At 47.9% G+C, this 16,804-nt stretch overlaps 1 protein-coding gene across 1 annotated transcript in view; it reads right to left on the bottom strand.

Moving 5' to 3' along the window:
* The window catches only part of LOC308323481 (lysosomal alpha-glucosidase-like), a gene marked incomplete at its 5' end in the record, with an annotated part of 40,392 nt that overhangs the window by 3,207 nt on the left and 20,381 nt on the right, over positions 1-16,804 (bottom strand). Inside the window, 7 exons of the mRNA XM_080775209.1 lie at positions 995-1,093; positions 2,353-2,494; positions 3,297-3,445; positions 4,296-4,447; positions 5,336-5,469; positions 6,475-6,592; positions 6,787-6,871. Coding sequence (XP_080631335.1) covers positions 995-1,093; positions 2,353-2,494; positions 3,297-3,445; positions 4,296-4,447; positions 5,336-5,469; positions 6,475-6,592; positions 6,787-6,871 — 879 coding nt within the window. The remainder of the gene's footprint in view (positions 1-994; positions 1,094-2,352; positions 2,495-3,296; positions 3,446-4,295; positions 4,448-5,335; positions 5,470-6,474; positions 6,593-6,786; positions 6,872-16,804) is intronic.

Below are 16,804 nucleotides of genomic sequence, written 5' to 3' on the forward strand. Positions count from 1 at the left end.
TGATGGCTTCCATTTTCGCATTGCAACTTTTCAGGACTAGAAAGCCTGCAGTTTCTATTAGCTTGTATTCCCCATCGATGATGTCACTGGAAGACGGTTTCTGAACTGCCCACAGCCCTCCTATGAGACACAGACCGAGTAGAAAAATAATTGCGCCATTTTTTCATGATTATTAGTGAGGACCTATTATATGAAGATAGGTTGAAAAGTGGTGAAGTGGTCCTTTAAGAGGTTTCTGCCCGACAGCAACGATATCAAATGGGGATCATCCCTCGCTCAGCGATGGAGCATACAGGCTGGGGCGTCCAGGTACATAATGACCTGCTCTGGGACGATGTGTCTCTCACATGGTACATAACGACCTGCTCTGGGACGATGTGTCCTCTCACATGGTACATAATGACCTGCTCTGGGACGATGTGTCTCTCACATGGTACATAATGACCTGCTCTGGGACGATGTGTCTCTCACATGGTACATAACGACCTGCTCTGGGACGATGTGTCCTCTCACATGGTACATAATGACCTGCTCTGGGACGATGTGTCTCTCACATGGTACATAATGACCTGCTCTGGGACGATGTGTCTCTCACATGGTACATAATGACCTGCTCTGGGACGATGTGTCCTTCTCTCACATGGTACATAATGACCTGCTGTGGGATGATGTGTCTCTCACATGGTACATAACGACCTGCTCTGGGACGATGTGTCCTCTCACATGGTACATAATGACCTGCTCTGGGACGATGTGTCTCTCACATGGTACATAATGACCTGCTCTGGGACGATGTGTCCTCTCACATGGTACATAATGACCTGCTCTGGGACGATGTGTCCTTCTCTCACATGGTACATAATAACCTGCTCTGGTACGATGTGTCTCTCACATGGTACATAATGACCTGCTCTGGGACGATGTGTCTCTCACATGGTACATAATGACCTGCTCTGGGACAATGTGTCTCTCACATGGTAAATAATGAACCCACCTGCTCTGGGACAATGTGTCCTTCTCTCACATGGACATTGATGGTGTCGAGAGGGGCGGACAGGAGGAGGTACTGCCCCCTGCTGTAGAACGGCTGACCCTGCAGGAAAGTAGGAGTATAATGGGAGGGTGGGGCGATACGGAAAAATGTAATACCACGATTATTTTTTTCAAGCAGCATCACGATCCACAATGTTATCACGATTCCTTTTCATGATGGTTTTCATGGTTATTTTTCCAAGGGATAGTTCAGATTTTTTTTTAACTTAAGCTGTATGAAATACTTGCCATTAGTATAGTGGTTGCAACTGTATCCATTGATTAGTGGAACTTTTGTTCATTTTTGACCCCTCTATCACATATGCTTATGCTTTTTGTGTCCATATTACTACGCCCCAAAAAATAGTTCCATGTGATAGAGGGGTCAAAGTTGAACGAAAGTTGCGGTAATATTTTAGAAATAGGTCAACAATACAAATGACGTTAGTTTTGTGAATTAATTTACTTTTACTGCGTGGCCCCAGTGCCCCCCCACAAAATGACCGGAACTACTTAATATTGACCAAAACCAGAGCAGAACAAGGGGAATTAATTAATACATTTGCAACCACTATATTAATGGCAAGTATTTCATACAGCTTATGTTAAAAATCAGAACTATCCCTTTAACACTTCGGATGATCGGATGATCAAATTAAAGCCGCGGGGTGCTAAGGACGTGTGGGCACGTCTTGAGGTCTTTTTTTAATCGATATAATGCTAAAATAAGTGCTAAAAATAATTTTGGGGGGGAGAAACGGCCGTTGCCTTGCTCCGTCCCGCCCCCCACGCCTGTTTGGCTGCCCTTTGTCCACAGCCCCTCCCATTTTCTCAGAATCTACGCTGCCTCCAGCATAGATTGATCATAACAGCAATGTTGTTATGTCCTCATTTCTGACTTCATGATGCATCCGGGTTACAATATGAATGCTTCTAAAGAGAGATCAAACTTACTAAATGTAAGATTTCACCTCCCGGCTTTGGGAGGAATACTTAGAAAGGCGGAGGTTTTCAGAGTGACCACTGGCGTATACATCGTGCAGACTGTACCAAGTGCCAGGGGGGGGGCAGGTAGTAGGTACGGTGTATACTTACATCGTACAGACTGTACCAAGTGCCAGGGGGCAGGTAGTAGGTACGGTGTATACTTACATCGTGCAGACTGTACCAAGTGCCAGGGGGCAGGTAGTAGGTACGGTGTACTTACATCGTACAGACTGTACCAAGTGCCAGGGGGCAGGTAGTAGGTACGGTGTACTTACATCGTGCAGACTGTACCAAGTGCCAGGGGGGCAGGTAGTAGGTACGGTGTATACTTACATCGTGCAGACTGTACCAAGTGCCAGGGGGCAGGTAGGCAGCCAGCTCCACACTGCCCTGGTCTAAGACGGGGCTGATAAGGAGGGATTTCCCCCACATGAACTGGCGCTCTATGGTCTGACAGTTGGGGTCGGTGGGAAACCTGAGGAGGAAGACATGCATGTGATGTTCTGTTGTTTAAGGTCGGGAAACAATGTATTATGTTTTCCTACAATATTATAATAACAATAAGTACTATGCTAAGCAGTGGTTTTCAACCTTTTTTATATCAAGGGTCCATTATTTATTCAGCATTTGAGCCACGGACCACCATTTGATGAGGTTTTGCCAAGCACACCCGGAGCTAAAGATATATTTTGTAATTGTTGGATAAGATTTTTACACAATTCCATTCCGTATGTATGTACCATAGGATAAACAGCAGGCAAACATTAATCAAAATAATAATTATTTTACATGCTCTAATTGTGTAGACCTGAAAATCAAATAGCCTACAGGTGTTTAACCCCTTTTGGTGTTTTAAACATTATGTTTTAATGTAGCTATTGAAAAATAGCAGATCTACAAGCTCTTAGCGCGCCATCGAGTAGCGTGCTACGAGCTTGCAGGTCTGCTATTTTTGAAAAATCATGAACATGTGGTGCAAAGCTTTGAATGTATACTCTTTCAGAGCAAACGTTTTTAACTCAAATCTTTGCTTCTGCGGGAGGTGGTCCCTGAAACAACACATTTTCAGATGGGGGTCAGCGGCCAATTTAATATATTTTTGGGGGTCCTTGAGATGAAATATTGAGAACCACTGATATAGAAACATGAGGTTTTTCAGGAAAAAAAAGACATTAAAAAAATCGACGTCAGGCCTAAATGATTGAACAGTGATTTAACTCTTGAGAGCATTAAAGAGTCCACTTGGTTTCATTGTACACATAGCAGAGCAGACCCACTCCATGAAGAGAGGCCGGGCCACGGTCTCAGCTGCAGTGTGAGCGTGGTGGAACAGAGTGTAGAGCAGAGGAAGGAGGGAGTAGCGGAGGTTCAGCGCGCTCCTCATGGCCTCCTGAGCCCGCTGCCCAAACACATACGGCTCCTGAGGCTGGGAGGGACGCACGCACGCACACACACACACATGCACACACGCACACACACGCACACACACACACACTTTAGGACGCCATTGAAGATAGCCAAAAGACGGTTAAATAATTAAATAGTCAACAAAACAGCTGAAAGTAGCAGATGTGAGTTTATAGATTAGCTAGTGTTCGGTGCGTGACATCGCACAGACCTATGTGTAAAGTAAAGTAATCTCCCAACACAAATCCCTATTTAAATATCAAATCATTAACCCCAACACCAAACATGAATATTTTCATAATTGTAAATCTAACTATATGTTTTAACCATAAACCATATTAGAGACGGAATCCAAAGGAAAGTACGCATATCTCTAAAAAAAAAAAAAAACGTTCAGGTGCTGAACTAAAGGATACGTACAGGAGAAGGAGAAGGAGTCTGCACACTGTTTCGTAGCTACTGTACCACCACAGGATATCTATTTATAAATAAATAAATATCATGTGGGAGCTACGAAACAGTGTGTGGACTACTTCTCCTTCTCCTTCAGACCAGATTCTAAAAATGTCTTCTACGTACATCCTGACAGTTTCCTGACAAAGCTATGTTTCTATGTCAGTCGATTAAAAAAAAAAAATCTGCTATTTTTCAATAGCTAAAGCATAACATAATGCTAACACCAAAAGGGGTTCCCGCCCAAAATGGGTTAACCATAAACCAACCATTTATCTAGTGAGGACCAGGAAAACGCGTGCAGTCGCACTCACAAACACAGACAGACAGACAGACAGACAGACAGACAGACAGACAGACAGACAGACAGACAGACAGACAGACAGACAGACAGACAGACAGACAGAGTGTCTCACGGCGTTGGGCCTGTCGTTGTGGTTCCTCATGAAGGGATAGAAGGCTCCCAGCTGCATCCAGCGGACACACAGCTCCTCCGTGGCGTCTCCCTCGAAGCCGCACACGTCCGCCCCCACCAGAGGCACCCCGAACAGGCCGAAGCGCAGGACCGCTGCATGGGGGGGAACATCAAAGGAACATCAAACTAGAGCTTAAACCCATTTAGACCTGACGCTCTGAGAGAATATTGATTTGTTTTGGGCCGCATTTAAAAAAAATAGCAGACCTATACAAGTTCAGTGGCGCGCTATGAGCTTGTAGATCTATAGCTAAAGTATAACATAATGCTTAATTAAAACACCAATAGGGGTTCCCGCCCAAAATGGGTTAAACCCATTTAGATCTGACGTCGACATTAAAAAACTGTTTTCTGAAATACAGTTTTCTGAAATACCTCATGTTTCTATATCAGTGGTGCTCAATATATCATGTCACAAGGACCCCAACAATTATATTTAATTGACTGCCAACCCCCATTTGAAAATATGTTGTTCCATGGGTACCCCCCCAGAAGCAAAGCTTGGAGTTAAAACTGTTCACTGTGAAAGCATATATTCGGTGCCACGCTATGAGCTTGTAGATCTGCTATTTTTCAATAGCTAAAGTATAACACAATGCTTTAAAACACCAAAAGGGGTTCCCGCCCTGAATGGGTTAAACCTATCTCTTCCATTCCTTCTGAATTGCAACACTGTGGTGTCTCAAAATGCTTAATTTCAAGTACCCCCCAGTTTTGGTATGCACCAAAAAATATCGGTGTTTAGTTCAAAGTAGGATTTAGACTTAAGGCAAGGTTTTCCCCAAGTAGAAATAAACATTATCCTACATTTCTGAAGAAATTGAAATTAATTAAAACCGATAGTTAGTTAGATAGACTTTTATTTTCCCTAGTTCCTAATTATCAATAATTAGGAACTGCTGGGGTACTACATTAAAAGACAGATTAGAAGGCCCTGAATTTCGATTCAATCAATAATGACGGGCGTTTGTTCCTCCTCACCAGGGATGGAGTGGCGCAGCTGCTCCCAGTCGCTGCGGACGTCTCCCGTCCACACGCCGGAGAAGCGCCCGATGCCCGGGAAGGACGAGCGGGACAGCACGAAGGGACGCTTCCCACGAACCTTCACCAGAGCACTGAGGAATGGAGGCATACGCACAGTCATGTACATTATATACTGTACATATACCTTCGCTAGAGACCTGAGGATGTAGACACGCAGTCATGTCTCTTCACACTTTTGGGGCAGCGGTGGCCCAACGGTTTGCGGAGCGGTCTTGATATCGGAAGGTCGCTATAGTTCGTATCCCCGGACGATTTAACGGCACGTTAAAATTACCACCGCTGAAGTGCCCTTGAGCAAGGCATTGAACCCCTACCATGAAATGTTCTATGAGCAGGGCCTGGCTGTAAACAAGTTCTTGAGCTTAGTCCAGTTACCCTGCAGGGTAAACATAGTACCTTTCCTTTCCTTACACACAACTGTTGCTCCTCCTCTCCACCTAACCTCATAGCCAAAATTGCAGATGACACAACAGTACTTCAACCTGACGGTGCCAGATCCAAGAAGCTTGCTACACAAATGTGTTTCACAGCTTATTGGGATCTGGGATCTCGGGAGCAAATTCGATGACGGGGCTGTTCCTTTTTTTCAAGATACTTGGTAGATGATTGGATGGGACCGTCTGTCTATCACCGTGTGGCCGTGCAAACACAACCAATCATATTGACGTGTCTATATATAGCGTCACATCCGGTTTCGCACATATCCCGCCCTTAGCTCACGCTGATTGGTTCGAACCGGAGCTGTTCGGTGTTAGCTCAATCCCCTGAGCGGTCTCAGATGGATGCCGTGTTGGGGAACATGGTTACCCAATACCGCCCCCATCTGGCAGAGTCAGGTTAACAGTACTTGGCCCCGATGTTCAATCAGTGAGGTCGTGCCTGACCTGTGGGTGGCGCTAGCCTCCGTCAGCCCATAGCTTGTGGAGGTTGTTGTAGTGAGTGTGTCTGACCTGTGGGTGGCGCTAGCCTCCATCAGCCCATAGAGGTTGTAGTGAGTGTGTCTGACCTGTGGGTGGCGCTAGCCTCCGTCAGCCCATAGACTAGAGGTTGTGGAGGTTGTAGTGAGTGTGTCTGACCTGTGGGTGGCGCTAGCCTCCGTCAGCCCATAGAGGTTGTGGAGGTTGTAGTGAGTGGACAGCTGTTGCTGGGCAGACATGCAGAGTGTGCCAGAGTTCAACCGCCCTCCGACCACTCCTGTTTGTGAAACCACACACGCACACACTATAAAATATAGTAGCTATACTAAATAATAAATAACAGAAAGAATTACACAGTATGAGATTAAAGTAGTACTTGTGTAAATACTATAATGGAGTCAGAGCACACACACACACACACACACACACACACACACACACACACACACACACACACACACACACACACACCTGGCGTGTAGGGAGGGTTCTCCAGGTCGGTGTCAGGACAGCCATCCACCGAACCCTGGACAAAACTGGCTGGCTCGTTCATATCCTGGAAGGAGAGAGAGAAGGACTCGTTCATATCCTGGAAGGAGAGAGAGAATGACTCGTTCATATCCTGGAAGGAGAGAGAAGGACTCGTTCATATCCTGGAAGGAGAGAGAGAAGGACTCGTTCATATCCTGGAAGGAGAGAGAGAAGGACTCGTTCATATCCTGGAAGGAGAGAGAGAATGACTCGTTCATATCCTGGAAGGAGAGAGAGAATGACTCGTTCATATCCTGGAAGGAGATAGAGAAGGACTCGTTCATATCCTGGAAGGAGAGAGAGAAGGACTCGTTCATATCCTGGAAGGAGAGAGAGAATGACTCGTTCATATCCTGGAAGGCGAGAGAGAAGGACTCGTTCATATCCTGGAAGGAGAGAGAGAAGGACTCGTTCATATCCTGGAAGGAGAGAGAGAAGGACTCGTTCATATCCTGGAAGGAGATAGAGAAGGACTCGTTCATATCCTGGAAGGAGAGAGATAATGACTCGTTCATATCCTGGAAGGAGAGAGAGAAGGACTCGTTCATATCCTGGAAGGAGAGAGAGAAGGACTCGTTCATATCCTGGAAGGAGAGAGAGAAGGACTCGTTCATATCCTGGAAGGAGAGAGATAATGACTCGTTCATATCCTGGAAGGAGAGAGAGAATGACTCGTTCATATCCTGGAAGGAGATAGAGAAGGACTCGTTCATATCCTGGAAGGAGAGAGAGAAGGACTCGTTCATATCCTGGAAGGAGATAGAGAAGGACTCGTTCATATCCTGGAAGGAGAGAGATAATGACTCGTTCATATCCTGGAAGGAGAGAGAGAAGGACTCGTTCATATCCTGGAAGGAGAGAGAGAAGGACTCGTTCATATCCTGGAAGGAGAGAGAGAAGGACTCGTTCATATCCTGGAAGGAGAGAGAGAATGACTCGTTCATATCCTGGAAGGAGAGAGAGGACTCGTTCATATCAAAACATGTATGAAGTGCATACAATACTACCATAAGACATATGGCGGTGAGATCACAGATGCAACAAACCTGTTATCACCACTGATAAGTGTGAGGCTTAGTGTAGCCTACTGTAGTGTGTGCACTAGTCTGTTTACAGAAAACTAAAATAGAAAGTGTTAAAATAATGAAACTATAAATAAAAGCTCAAATGAACAATGCAAAACTAACTTGATTGAATTGAATGGTAAAGTCACATCCTTTAGTTTTCCTACCATCATATCCGAAGTCATGGCTTCTTTAATCCCACCCTTTTCAGCTTCTATAAATATCAAACCTTTCCAAATAATACCTTTGAAATAAAATAAAACTAGAAAAGTGTCTCCCTCAGAGGAGCTCTGGTCTCCGCTAGGCCGGGTTGCCTGTCAATTAGAATGCAGTCTGAAAAATCTGACAAACACATCTTGATCACATGACCACATAGGTGTATACTAATGTGGGTGAGGTTTGAACAAAAATGGTGGTAACAAAAAGTGTGTTGTGCAAAAATCTGCCTCCCGGTGGCAGGCTTATGTGAACACTTTGGGATGGAGGTTCTTCCTTGGCTTCCCGGGTGCAGTACTTAGTTTAGACAGTACTTAGTTTAGACTAGTCATTTGGTTAGACCAGTCATTAGTCCTACAACTACAACCTATATCAAACCCTCACCATAACCCTAACCTCCCACGGGGCAGCACACCTAAACCTAACCTTAACCCATGTCTAACCAATGACTAGTCTAAACTAAGTATGCACCCCGGCTTCCCGGGAGTGTGAATACGAACAGGAGCGAAAGCCTTATTATAATAGTTCCCATGGCCTGCATATCTCATTTCCAAGAAGTAATTCTGCAATTCAGCGTGCTTCCTCTTTCACTTCTCTCACCCCAGTGAAGTGGTCACCCATGTGATTTCTGACGTGACAGCTGAGAGGCCAGCTGTGGTCAAATGGACCTCCCTGAAATGACCCTTCATTCCTATGTTGAGTAAACCACTGAAAGGACGTTTGTGGTATGTAGATCAGGTAGGATTCAATATTCCAATTCCTTATAGTGTTCTAGTTCCAATGTCGTCTGCTCATTTATTTGCGTCATCACCACCGACTGCATTTGTTTACTCTGCGCCCAATATGGGTTCTCTATACTGCTTGGATAAAATTGGTAACCTGAACTGAAAATGCATTTTCTGTTTAATAAGGAGCTAGCGAGACAGGGAGAGGGAGCAATGAGTACCATCAGAATATAGAGCCATTTAACAACCCTATTTTAACCAAAGACTTACCCTAAATTAGTTGGTATATCACACTTTTACAAAAATGTTAAAAAGGCAGATGTACAAGCTCAGTGATGCGCTGCGTGCGAGCTTGTATATAGCTTGTATATCTGCCATTCTAAAATTCCAGTTTTAATGGGTTAATGGGCTAAACCAGTCAAATTCTCGATATTTCACAAATAAAAGCACCTAACCTGTATGAATTAACTTAAATGTCCACCACATTCATTCGGTCTCACTCCCTTTGTGTAAAGAGATTAAGACTTGCAGTGAGACTTGGGAATATTTGTCAATACAGGTTTTATTTTAGTCCACAATATCTTTCCCATTTCTCTTTTTTTTAAAGATACATGTATTTATTGTGTATGCAATATATTTGAATTGATTGATTCTAATTTATATGACCATCCCAAGGACTCAAATTCAAAAATAGTACACTAGCTAAGAGCGGGTCTGTTTGTTTTTCTTTTTTTCCCCTACCCAACCCCAGAGAGAGAGAGAGAGAGAGAGAGAGAGAGAGAGAGAGGGAGAGACAGAGACAGAGACAGAGACAGAGAGAGAGAGAGAGAGAGAGAGAGAGAGAGAGAGGGGTGTGCAAAATCTTTGTGTGATGGGGACTGTTTTTACTTTATCAGAGAATACACATCAACATGAATCAAACATAATAATTTAGAAAAGATATATAAACAAACAAAAGGCTATCTATGGATTCTATGCGATCTGTGAAAACTTTCATTCTGCAACATCATTTTATAAAGAGACATGAAGCAGCTGGACTGCTTCATGTCTCTCTCTCTCTCAGCTAAGAGGTCCTTGGCCTGAAAAACGTTGAAGACCCCTGGTGTAGTAGAGCAGTGGTTCCCAAAGTGGAGTCCGGGGACCCCCAGGGGTACTTGAGGGAGTTCCAGGGGGTCCCCCCACAGTTAAATGATAGTTAGGAACCAAATGGATCCTTATGGGTCTGTAATTTCGCCAAATTATTTGGGGGGGGTCCCTAAATTATATAAAAAAAGGGAAAAAAAGTTGTTTATTTTAATGGCTGGAATATGGAAATGAAGAGTTTACATACCGGTAGTATACATAGTACATGCATGAACTTTTCTTAATGATTATCTGGTTTCAGTATTCATTTATGATATATTTTCTCTATTATAAGGTTATTTTTGCAGTCAGTTTGTGTTGGGGGTGGGGAGGGGTATACATGAGCCATGTATACTGAACATCTATGTAGAGTTAAAGGACCACTTCACCTCTTTTCAACCGACCTTCATATAATTGGTCCTCACTAACTAAAAGTTCATGATACAATGTGTCCTACTCTGTCTGTGTCTCATGGGAGGGCTGTGGGCAATTCAGAAACCCGCCATCATCGATGGGGAACAAGTTAATAGAAACGGCAAGCTTTCTGTTCCTGAAAAGTTGCGATGCGAAAATGGAACTGTGGAAGCGTTCTCACGGTAATTGTTACAAAGTCCAAGAGACATGACAGGCACGCTCCCAAAGCGCGTGCATGAGCGCGCCCCGCAGGCAGGTATAGCGAGAGCGCGCCCACCTTTAAATTAGTAGTCTAACAAAGTGACATTCCTGTTCATACTCCTTTATTTCCTTTACCTGTGTGCGTCTTTGAACAGTGGTGAGTTATATTAATCAGCTTAGCAAGGCTGCTCACTTATGGGAGTTTGCGCCCCCTAGCGTAAACACAGAAGCATTATATAAACTCACAGACAATTTTGGCTGGGACTTTGAGACGTGATGACGTTGAGAACCGCCCACCGGTGCGCTAGTATAAAAGCGCGTCAACGTCCCTTAGTCTCCATTCATTTGTTTCTTCTCATGTGTGTAACACAGCGCAAGCGAAGTCTCCCTAAGGTTTAGCATCTGAGTTATTTCCATAAGGACGAGAAAACTTCTCGGTACCGCGGAAACTGCTTTCCTAGAGGCTTCGAGAAGTAAAGAAAAACGGTAAGTCCGTTTTCCTTAACCAAGGTTAATAATAACTTGGTGGGTAATGTAACTTGTGTGGTGGCTCGAGCCCTGCTAAGTTTCTTTACCCGTGTGACGGTCTTTGACACGGCTAGCAATAGCGTGTTTTTTTTTTTTTTTTTTGCTTCCACACAAACTTCGGTGACTTAAGGTCCCGAACGTGTGACGGGCTAGAAACGGTCTCGACCCTTTGCTAGTTTCCACACGTGTGCCGGCATCGGTGGCTGCTACCATTAGCCTGCTATAGCCGACACAACACACGCACGTACCGCGGCCTCGAAGCCCGTGACAGCGTGGTGAGCTGCACAAAATATAGTAATATTTCTGCTTAGCTTTCACGTTTGTGTTGACGGCCTGCGTTAACAGCTAGTGTAGCCGACACAGCACACGCACGTCCCGCGGCCCCGAAGCCCGTGACGGCGTGGTGAGCTGCACAAAATATAGTAATATTTCTGCTTAGCTCTCACGTCTGTGTTGACTGCCTGCGTTAACAGCTAGTGTAGCCGACACAGCACACGCACGTCCCGCGGCCCCGAAGCCCGTGACGGCGTGGTGAGCTGCACAAAATATAGTAATATTTCTGCTTAGCTCTCACGTCTGTGTTGACGGCCTGCGTTAACAGCTAGTGATAGCTCTTTTCTCTGCCTCCACACGCAACGCCCCGCGGCCCTTCAAGCCCGTGGCGGCGTGGTATTCTGAACAGCATATAGTAATATTTCTGTTTAGCTCTCACGTTTGTGTTGACGGCCTGCATTAACAGCTAATAATAGCTCTTTTCTCGGCCTCCACATACAACGCCCCGCGGCCTTTCTAGCCCGTGGCGCCGTGGTATTCTGAACAGCATATAGTAATATTTCTGTTTAGCTCTCACGTTTGTGTTGACGGCCTGCATTAACAGCTAATAATAGCTCTTTTCTCGGCCTCCACATACAACGCCCCGCGGCCTTCTAGCCCGTGGCGCCGTGTATTCTAGACTGCATATAGTAATATTTCTGTTTAGCTCTCACGTTTGTGTTGACGGCCTGCGTTAACAGCTAGTAATAGCTCTTTTCTCGGCCTCCACATACAACGTCCCGCGGCCTTTCGAGCCCGCGGCAGCGTGATCTGAAACGCGCAGCCTTGTGAAACTGATTGATTAAACTCGCAGTTACTGTTGTAACCAGGGTTATATGAACCAGCGAGCCTTGCCTGTAACGTGTTCGCCCACGAAGCCTCCACCTACGTGGCTGCTTGTAACTCTGCTCTTCGTTTCCACGTGCTTCTAAGCCTCGTGTGATGGCAGAGTCCCCGACCACAACCCGTCGCCAACGCCGCCGCGCCCGGGCGGACGCTCACAGCCAGTGCATACAAGGGGCGTGCAAGACCTGCAAGGGCCTGCTCGCCCATGACGACTTGCATGACGAGTGTCTCTACTGCCTGGGCTATGGCAACCTCTTGCACGGAAGGCCTACACTGCCGCTCTGAAACAAGGAGCCAGGCACTGGTCCCCTGACATGGAGGCGCCGCTCTCCGACGCCCCGATGATTCAAACAGCATATAGTGATATGCCTGTTTAGCTCTCACGCTGTGTTGACGGTCTGGGTGAACAGCTAGTGATAGCTCTTTCCCCAGCTTCCACACACGATGTCCCGCGGCCCTTCGAGCCCACGGCAGCGTGTTGGTCTGAAACTTACAGCCCTGTGAAACTGATTGATAAAACTCGAGGGTACTGTTAGTAACCCGGGTGGCATGAATCAGCGAACCATGCAGGTAGCGTGTTCGCCCACGGAGCCTCCGCCTACGTGGCTGATGGCTCGGGCTGCTGCTTCGCACCCCACTGATGTGGCGGTCTGCGACTCAGCTATCGCTGCACTTAGCTTGTAAGAGCGGCCATTGAAGCGGAGGTTACTGACGTAACTAGGGCTCCTTAATCCTGGCAGCCCGTAAGTTGAGAGTGACTGTCCCTCGGCAACGTGCAATAGCTCGGCCCGGACCCTCACGCTAACGTGGCTGCCTGCCGACTCGGCTACTGTAGGCACCCAGCCTCGAAAGCCGCTATGAGGATTGGAGGTTACTTGCGTAACTAGAGCTCCATAATCAGCGAGCCCGGCCTGCGGCTTGCTTGTCCACGTATTTCTTGACCTTACAAGATAAAGTGACGGTTTCGCGACGGCACGTACTAGCTCTGCCCGTACCCTCACTCTAACGTGGCGGCCTGCGACTCGGCTATTGTTGGCACTTAGCCTTGTAAGGGCGGCCATTGGATTGGAGGTTACTGACGTAACTAGGGCTCCATAATCAGCGAGCCCTGCCTGCAACCTGTCTGCCCACGCTTCTCTTGACTTTACAAGGTGAGGTGGCGGTTTCGCAGCAGCATGCCACTTCCTGCCCGGACCCTCACTCTAACGTGACTGCCTGCCGGCTGCCATTGTTGGCGCTTGGCCCGGTAAATTGCTATTAGAGTTGGAAGTTACGTGCGTAACCGAGCTCTATAGTCGGCAAGCCCTGCCTGCAGCTCGCTTGTCCACGCTTTTCTTGACCTTGCAAGATAATAGGTTGCTGGCAATAGCCCGGCTTAAGTCCCACCTGAGTGACGTTCTCCTGTGACGAGACCTCTCTCTAACGTGACTACCTGCCAACTCGGCTCTTCACGGGCGTGCTACGTGCAGCTTCGTGAAACGGCCTGCGAGGACATGAGGTTACTAGCGTAACCGGGGTGTTGTGGACCAGCGGGTGCTTGTCTACGGCTTCCGTCACGAGTTTCCTGGCTACAGGAATGAGTGGCGACCTCCGGCTTGACGGCTTTGCCCTGGCTTCCACTTAGACAATGCCGCCTCGGTTTCCCACAAGTGGGCGACCTTAGGAAACAGCCTGTTTCCATGCTGTGTGACGGTCTGTGATAACGGCCATAGATGGCCCTATTCTCAGCTTCCACATGCCTATGACACCGGCGAGCTTGGTCTACGGTTCCAGTCACGTGTTTCCTGGTCTACAGGGAAAAGTGGCTACCCCCAGCCTGACGGCTTTGCCCCGGCTTCCACCTAGACAATGCCAACTCGGTCCCCCACAAATGGGCGACCTCAGGAAACAGTTTGGTTTCCGCGCTGTGTGACGGTCTGTGATGATGGCTATAGATGGCCCTACTCTCAGCTTCCACGCGCCTGACCGGAAGGGACGCCGCTCTACCACGAAAAGGTTCGGAGCTGGCTTCAACCCCTCTGGCGCTGCGTCTACAGGACTGGAATCGTTGTGGTGTTCATCCTTGGGGGTTGAACACCACCTCGAAAGGTAACAAACTACAGTTTGCCAGGAGACCTCCCACTTGTGGGAGCGTTCTGTTTTCGCAAGCGAGTGGTCAGTCAGCCGAGGTTCTCCAGGACGAGATAACGTCTCTGCTGGAGAAGAAGGCTATACGTGTGGTGTCTATGGAACAGAGCAACGCCGGGGTTTACTCCCGCTACTTTCTCGTGAAGAAGAAAGGGGGGGGCATGCGGCCCATTCTAGACCTACGTGCTCTGAACGGCTATTTGAAAGTGTTTCGCTTCAAAATGCTCACGAGCAAGGCTCTGCTGCTCATGATGCGTCGAGGGGACTGGTATACAACTCTCGATCTCAGAGACGCGTATTTCCACATTCCCATCTACCCACCACACAGAAAATTCCTGCGGTTCGGCTTCAAGGGACAGATATACAAATATCTGGTCCTTCCGTTCGGACTGTCACTAAGTCCAAGGACTTTTGTGAAGTGTACACAGACGATGTGCTATATCAACAAGCAAGGGGTCCTACGGTCCACCAAACTGCATGCGTTAGCACACAGGCTGACGCTATGGTGCGACGAGCACCTTCTTTCGGTCAGAGCCTCCCATGTTCCGGGACTCCAGAACACGGGGGCGGATCCGTTATCCAGGGGCCGATACCTCTACGCGGCTTGGTCACTGCACAAGACAGTGGCCAGGCAGATGTGGGGGAGGTTCGGCGAGCCACGAGTGGATCTGTTTGCGTCGGAAGAAAACAGCAAGTGTCCTCTGTTCTTCTTCATAGCAGGGACGGTTCCGCTAGGTTTGGATGCCTTGGCGCACCGTTGGCCCCGGGGCCTTCTTTACGCTTTCCCCCCGCTGTCTCTCATCCTTCCCACACTGGAGAGGGTGAGGACGCAGTGCCTGTCGGTGATCTTAGTGGACCCAGGATGGGGCTCTTGGAGGTCGGACATTGTCCCTCTCCTGTACGATCGGCCCTGGCAGCTTCCAGTACGCAGGGACCTATTGACTCAGGCGGGGGGCGAGATATTCCACCCGCGGCCGGAAGATCTAGACCTCTGGGCCTGGCCCGTGAAAGGCTGAATCTTGGCGCGGAGGGTCTTCCCCAGAGCGTCATCAACACTATTCAGTGTGCGAGGACGCAGTCGACCAGGGATGCCTATGATTTGAGGTGGCGGTTGTTTGAGGACTGGTGTTCACCAGCTCAAGTGGTGCCTTTTCAAGCGCCAGTGAGGGTCGTTCTGTCGTTCCTCCAGGACCTCTTGGATAAAGGCAGAGCCTTTAGTACTGTCAAGGTGTATCTGGCTGCTGTCTCTGCCTGCCACATCGGTTTTGAGGACAGGACGGTGGGCCAGCTCCCGCTGGTACGCCAGTTCATGAAGGGAGCTAGTCGTCTCCTTCCGGTGACTAAGTCTCTGGTCCCTTCATGGGACCTTGCTTTGGTTCTGGACTCTCTGTCCCGACCACCGTTTGAGCCCTTGGAGGGGTTGAGTATGAAGCTATTGTCGCTGAAGACAGCGTTGTTAATAGCTTTGGTGACCGCTAAGAGGGTCGGTGATATCCATGCGTTGTCCACGAGTGCGGAATGCATGAGGTTTAATGGGGATGCTAGGGTGGTCATGAAGACCAATCCGGCGTTTTGACCTAAGAACCGCCTGGCTACCCCAGGTACCGATGGACCTGGTGGCGTTCTGTCCGCCCCCCTTTGCCTCTGAGGAGGAGAAGAGGAGGCATAACCTCTGTCCGGTGAGGGCATTGAGGTTGTATTGGACAAAACTAAGGCGACAAGGAAGACTACACAGCTGTTTGTCTCCTGGGATCCCAAGACTGTGGGACTGCCTATCTCGAAGATTAGGCTTTCCCAGTGGATCGTGGAGGCTATAGAGCGGGCTTACTCTGGTAGGAATATGGTGCCTCCCATAGGGTTGAAGGCGCATTCCACGAGGGGTATGGCGTCATCCTGGGCCCTCTGTAGGGGGGTCTCTGTTCAGGATGTTTGTTCCGCTGCAAGTTGGGCATCGTCTTCCACTTTTGCCACCTTCTATAGGCTGGATGTGACGGCAGCGCCGATGGCGCATGCGGTCCTGAGCGTGGCCTCCAGTTAGTGGAGTGACTTGGCTCCCTGGGGGGACATTGGTCTTCTCCAGGGTGCTGAGCTGGTTGTTCTGTCGGCTCCTCTTAGGCGCTTATGACAGACCTGGGCCAGGTTGGCTTTCCCAAGGAGGGGCAGTAGTCCTTTTGGGGACGTACTGTGGTCCTTGCTCACAGATGGTACGGGCCCTAAGGGTCCAGACTTCGCGATGACAATAAGGGAGTTAATAAAGTCTCCCATAAGTGAGCAGCCTTGCTAAGCTGATTAATATAACTAGGGGTTACGTATGTAACCAAAGTTATATAACAGCGAGCAAGGCTGCTCACTAGGATTCCCTTCTTGTTGCTTGAGAAGAGAACAATTGTTATCGAATGGAGA

The sequence above is a fragment of the Protomyctophum bolini genome (genome assembly GCF_963924005.1).
Source record: "Protomyctophum bolini genome assembly, chromosome: 11".
Classification (NCBI taxonomy): Eukaryota; Metazoa; Chordata; class Actinopteri; order Myctophiformes; family Myctophidae; genus Protomyctophum; species Protomyctophum bolini.